Genomic DNA, 5,858 nt, shown 5'->3' on the forward strand with positions numbered 1-5,858 from the left:
CTTCTTTAGTGTCTTCATTTTCTCCAATTTTTGGAGTTGTATCTTCCTCTAAATCAATAGACACAACTTCTTCAAGGTTGCTCTTCCCATCTTTCTCTATAACCTGTAAATTGACAAACACAACTTATTAGGTTCCACATATTCTAAAATTAACCACTCTGTAAAATGAGTACTAAACACAACAATCACTGGTGTGGGACAATACTAATAAAGGGTTACACAACTTTTCACCTGATTTTGGTTAAAAATATTTTAAAGCAACACACCCATTCTTCCCTATTTTTTTTCCCTCATTGTATGATTAATATGTTTTTGTAATATTTTTGAGCTAGTTCTTAGCTTGGCTTAGAAAAACAATGTGGCATTCAATTTACTCAAAAAGGCCAAATTGGCCAAATACCATCAATTTTTGAATTTTTTGCACAAAAACACTGTTTCGGAAATAAACAGGAATCTACCATCTTTTTAAGTACTCGAGTTTGGTGAACTCGAGTACTACATTTTCCAGTTCCACCATGGCACAATGACATGGCATTTGGATTTAAAAATTCCGCTTAGTACTCAAGCTTTGTGAGCTCGAGTACTTTGCAGGTAGGCAGCTAAACTCAACCTTATTTTTGCTACTCTCACTTTCACTTCTCACTCTCACTCACAGAACAGACTCTCACTCACACACTCTCACTCTCCTTCACACCTAAAGCCCAAACCCTCACACCATCGGCGGCAGAGAACCCGTTGGCGACAGAAGTCTTCGTCGGCGAGCTCTCGCTCTCAGTTTCGCTATCTCCCTCTCAATCTCGCTATCATCTCCCTCTCAAACTTGCTCTCGCTCTCTTCTTCGGCAGCAGAAGCTCTTCTTCTTCTCCATTTCTCACGGCAACACAGGTTCATCACTCTAACTTTTCTCTTCTTCGTTGACCTCTCTAATCCTCTATTTCTACTAAATCTGAATCCATATAGGCTATAGGATGTGGGTTTCATTTAATTTTTTTTTTTTTTTTTTATTAAAATTAACCAAAGCAATACTAAGACAAACCCATTAACCAAAATTGAACCTTCATCAAAAATAGCCAAAGGAAAACTCTTCCAAGCCTCAAAATAACTCAAACTCAGCAACTATAATTGAAAACCCAAATCAAAATGAACCAAAGCAATAATAACACAGATCCAATAACAAAAATTGATACATAGATCATAATCAACAAAGAAAAACTCTACCAAACCTCAAAATAACACAAACCCAGCAACTAGAATTGAAAACCTATAATGAGATTCAGCCAATACATACCAACGAATTTTTCTTCGTGCTAGCCAACCAATCTGCGAAAACAGAGCGAGATAGAGAATTCAGAGAGCTGGATTCGTCTATTTCATCTAATCTGAGTGAGAGTGAAGGAAAGAAAGAGAGAAAGAGAAGAACAGAGTGAGAGAGAGAACGATAGGAGCAAAGGTGTTTGGCGGGAGTTCAAGAGTCTGAAGGCTTTAGTCTGAAACGGGAATAAAAAAATAGAAGGAAAAGAAATAAACGGAGAAGGAAACGGCAGTATTGCTGTTAAGTAAGTGGACAGGTGTTATAATTTTAAAAGGGGTACCTGAAGTACTGTACCTAAGGTACTGTATCTAAGTTTTGCCCATAGAAGAAAATCCAAATCCCACGACTAAAAGCGTAAACTTTCCCCAGATACTCTTCTTCACCTATGGGTTCTTTTGTGTCAACTAAAAAAGCTAAGTGCTAAAACCCCAAACGCACTTTCTCTTACTGAACACCTCACTCCAAAAAATGGCAACAACCAGTTTAAGTGTATTGCTGTCAAACCCCTTCTCTCCACCACGGCCACATCACCACCTCTTCACTCCCAAAAACCAAACCCACCTCACAATCAGACATCATCCTAGGCCAAACCCAACCTCAATTCTCTCATGTAATTCACAACTTCGTTGCTGTTCTTTTCGCAATTCCAAGTTTCAGCTTCGAACTTCCATGGGAGACACAGCCAAAAAGACCTCCGAAGATGATGAGGATGAGGCTTTGGTGGTGGGTGAGGACTCGGCTTTCTTTGACTTGTCTCGGCAGAAGATATCTTCTTGGTTACTTTTCTCTCTTGTTCTTGGAGTGGTTCTGTTCGTGCTAGACTTTGCTTGGATTGATAACTCTGGCCTCGGTCTCGGCAACGCGTTTATCCATGCTGTTTCGGAACTTTCTGACAGCCCTGAGGTCAGTTCTCTGTTCTTTTTTTGTGGGTTTCGTTTGAGTTTTTACGCTTTTCCATCTATTTGCTTGCTGAGAATTCGTAGGGAATGATATTAGTAAACTGAATTTTAATGTCAGATTAGATTAATAATCTCCACCCAGTTGTTGGAATATGATGATAATGATGTTGTGGCCAAAGCTGTTGGAATAATAGTTAGTAATAATGAAATTCATTAAGCTTTTGCGACAATCGGGAGTGTGTGATATTGAATTCAAACCATGTCTCAGCTTTACATCCCGTTTAAAAATCCGATGTGTTGAGCCCCACTTGTTAAAGGAGAGCCTGCACCCATAGGTGGGAGAGAGTATTAAAGTAATGGTTAAGTCAATAAATTTACCATTTCCTAGGAGTTTAGGCTTTTGGGACAATCAGTAATTTATCAAATGCTGAGACTTACGGGCTATGCTATTTTTTTATAATGTTCATCTTAGATTCAATAATTTGATCGGCCTAAAATTTGTTATACCCATATAAGGTTATGAAATATGTTCTTATCTTAGTCATGTATTCAAGGCTTTCTCCAAGTGTTTCCTTGAATAGATAATTATAGTTGCAAGATCTTTGACATACATACAAAATTACATGCTATAGTGGAAGTCTCAAGTCTCCAAAAGATGCATGCTTGATTCTGTTCCTTCAAATGTCTATCTTCTAACATCATCCTTGCATAAAATTTGTATTTTTCATTTTTGTGTTATTAGAACATTGCGTCAATTGAAATAATCCCAACATGTCACTCATAAGCTATAACGTCTAAAAATCGTTCATTGCTTGCAACAACTTTGCTCTTATGCGATAATTAATTCACTTCACTCTGATTGCATGGGCTAGGAAGAAAGATAAATATGTGTGGCAGCCTCGTAGGTGAGAGATATTCGTGTTGTATAATTTTTACTTAGTTTATCCATTAGAAAGAACCTGACTTTATCCCAAGATAATATTGGAACAAAAGAGCTGTGCAAAATCCTCAACACCTCAAGAACTATATATATATATATATATAATAAGTCACAACACTTTAAGTAGTCCCCCCCCCCCTTCTCTCTCTCTGAACTATATATATATATATATATAATAAGTCACAACACTTTAAGTAGTCCCCCCCCCCCTTCTCTCTCTCTCTCCCCTGTATTGTTAGAATCTTCACTGTTTAGTAAGTTCAGGTTTGGACTTGCTGATTTCATTTCCCTCTGCTTAAATGGAACAGTTTTATTTTCTTGTAGAGGTATGTCCACTGCATCTACTTACTATGAGTGGATGCTGGTGTTCTAGTGTTTACTAGTCAAAAGTTTTGGAGGGAGTGCTTCAAAATTACCATAGAGCTTTGTTCTTCCAGTTGGACTAAATACTTTGTGTATGTCCATCGTTTTAGTTCCTTTTAAGGCTATAATAAAAATAAAATAAAATAAAATAAAAAAACTAAAAGTAAAAAAAAATCAGCATGACAAATTCATTCTGTTACTCTTACTGAATATGCTTTTAGTTTTCCAGAACAGCTCACAATAAAGATAGGGAATCCAATTGTCCTGTAATTTTTATAGTATGCCTTTCATTCTTTTGATTTCTTATGCTGGAAATAGCTATACAGGAATCTTATAACTCTCATTGGGTTTTGATTTTAAAATCTGAGCCTTGAACCTCTCTTCTGCAGGTTGTGATGTTGACCCTTATTCTCATTTTTGCCATTGTCCACAGTGGCTTGGCTAGCCTCCGAGATGTGGGTGAGAAACTCATTGGAGAACGAGCTTTCCGTGTTTTGTTTGCTGGGACATCTCTGCCATTGGCTGTTAGTACTGTTGTGAGTTCTCTCTTTTGAAGCACAAAAACCTCTTCCTCCAAGTTTATTTTGATGGTTGTTTCTGTTTCTTTTGTTTCGTTCGGTCTTATTGACTTTTATCATGCAGGTGTATTTCATCAACCACAGATATGGTGGACTACAATTGTGGCAGCTCCAGAGTGTTCCTGGGCTACACCAGCTTGTGTGGCTCTCTAATTTTATCTCTTTCTTTTTCCTGTATCCATCAACCTTTAATCTGTTAGAGGTAGCGGCAGTTGAGAAGCCTAAAATGCATCTTTGGGAAACTGGGATTATGAGAATCACAAGGCACCCACAGGTATAAGACCTATCATCTTGATTTCAATGGCCATTACTTTTATGTGTTTTGCTGAGAATTCGGAAGATATAATGTATTTGGGAATGCTGCTTCTGTCTTTGGTGATCTTAACAGCCTAGAATCAACCTGTGATCCTATTCCATCAATCAATAAGTTATTTGACCACTGTTTTCCATGGCCTTGGAAAATCACTAGATAGATGTCTTGCCAGAAAACATGATGTGTGGTGTTTAGACAAAAGTAATTACATAAGTTTCATGGTAGAAGACACCCAGTTTCTCTTCTTATAAGGGTGTTTGGATAAATGCAATTATTTCATCCCTAATGCATTTCCAGCACAACAATACGAAAGAAACTTCATTGCTGAAAGCTTAAATAGCTTTTCATCAACAAAAATCTGGACACACACACTTAATATACCTACCCAACCACAAACATTTAACAAGACAATCAAGGTTTTGTGTTTCGTTTCAGATGGTTGGACAAGTAATGTGGTGCCTGGCTCACACTATTTGGATTGGGAACTCTGTGGCAGTGGCAGCCTCTCTTGGATTAATTGGACACCATCTATTTGGTGTTTGGAATGGAGATAGAAGGTTAGCTATAAGGTATGGGGAGGCTTTTGAAGATGTCAAAAAGCGAACAAGCGTCATTCCCTTCGCAGCAATACTGGATGGCAGACAAAAGTTGCCAAAAGATTACTACAAAGAATTTATTCGAGTCCCATATTTGACAATTACAGCATTGACATTAGGCGCATATTTTGCGCACCCACTGATGCAAGCAGCAAGTTTCAGGCTTCATTGGTAGGATGGATACAGGTTCATCTTTGTATTAATTGACACACGATTTTGGAATTGTATATAATTGATGTACGATAACACGTCATCTTTCTTCTTTTGGATGCTTAGAAGCAAATGTCATCTTGTGCATATAAAAGCATTGTCACTCATGATTGAAATTTTGGTTCAAAGAATCCATACATGTCTATAATTTTATTTGGTGGGATGGATACAGGTTGATCTTTGTATTAGTTGACACACGATTTTGGAATTGTATATAATTGATGTACGATAACACGTCATCTTTCTTCTTTTGGATGCTTAGAAGCAAATGTCATCTTGAGCATATAAAAGCATTGTCACTCATGATTGAAATTTTGGTCCAAAGAATCCATACATGTGTATAATTTTATTTTATTTTTTCTCCTATTTTTGTTAGTCAGCATATTGCAATGGTAGTACTAAAACTTTTGACCAGATGTGTCCAGGGAATGAATGAGAAAGAGAGATGAAAGAGAGCCAAGCCTGTAATCTGAATAGAGACCTGACTGAAGGATGGACCTCCTTTGGTAGAAAAAGGAAAATACCTTTGATATATTCAGTTTTTTCTCCCCTTTTAATGTTTTATTTTGTTCTGGTTTATTTTATTTTTTTATTATTATAAATATCAAAAGCTTGTTATGCATTTATATAAGAAGAAAAAACAGTAT

General features: G+C 37.0%; 1 protein-coding gene across 1 annotated transcript; it reads left to right on the top strand.

Moving 5' to 3' along the window:
• Positions 1-1,639: 1,639 nt before the first annotated feature.
• On the top strand, positions 1,640-5,342 carry LOC111994182 (15-cis-zeta-carotene isomerase, chloroplastic). The gene is made up of 4 exons (XM_065781315.1): positions 1,640-2,215; positions 3,904-4,050; positions 4,157-4,366; positions 4,841-5,342. Exons 1-4 carry the CDS (start codon positions 1,781-1,783, stop codon positions 5,174-5,176), a joined length of 1,128 nt encoding a protein of 375 aa, XP_065637387.1. The 5' UTR covers positions 1,640-1,780; the 3' UTR covers positions 5,177-5,342.
• Positions 5,343-5,858: the final 516 nt, after the last annotated feature.

The sequence above is a fragment of the Quercus suber genome, unplaced genomic scaffold (genome assembly GCF_002906115.3).
Source record: "Quercus suber isolate HL8 unplaced genomic scaffold, Cork oak 2.0 scaffold_263, whole genome shotgun sequence".
NCBI lineage: Eukaryota > Viridiplantae > Streptophyta > Magnoliopsida > Fagales > Fagaceae > Quercus > Quercus suber.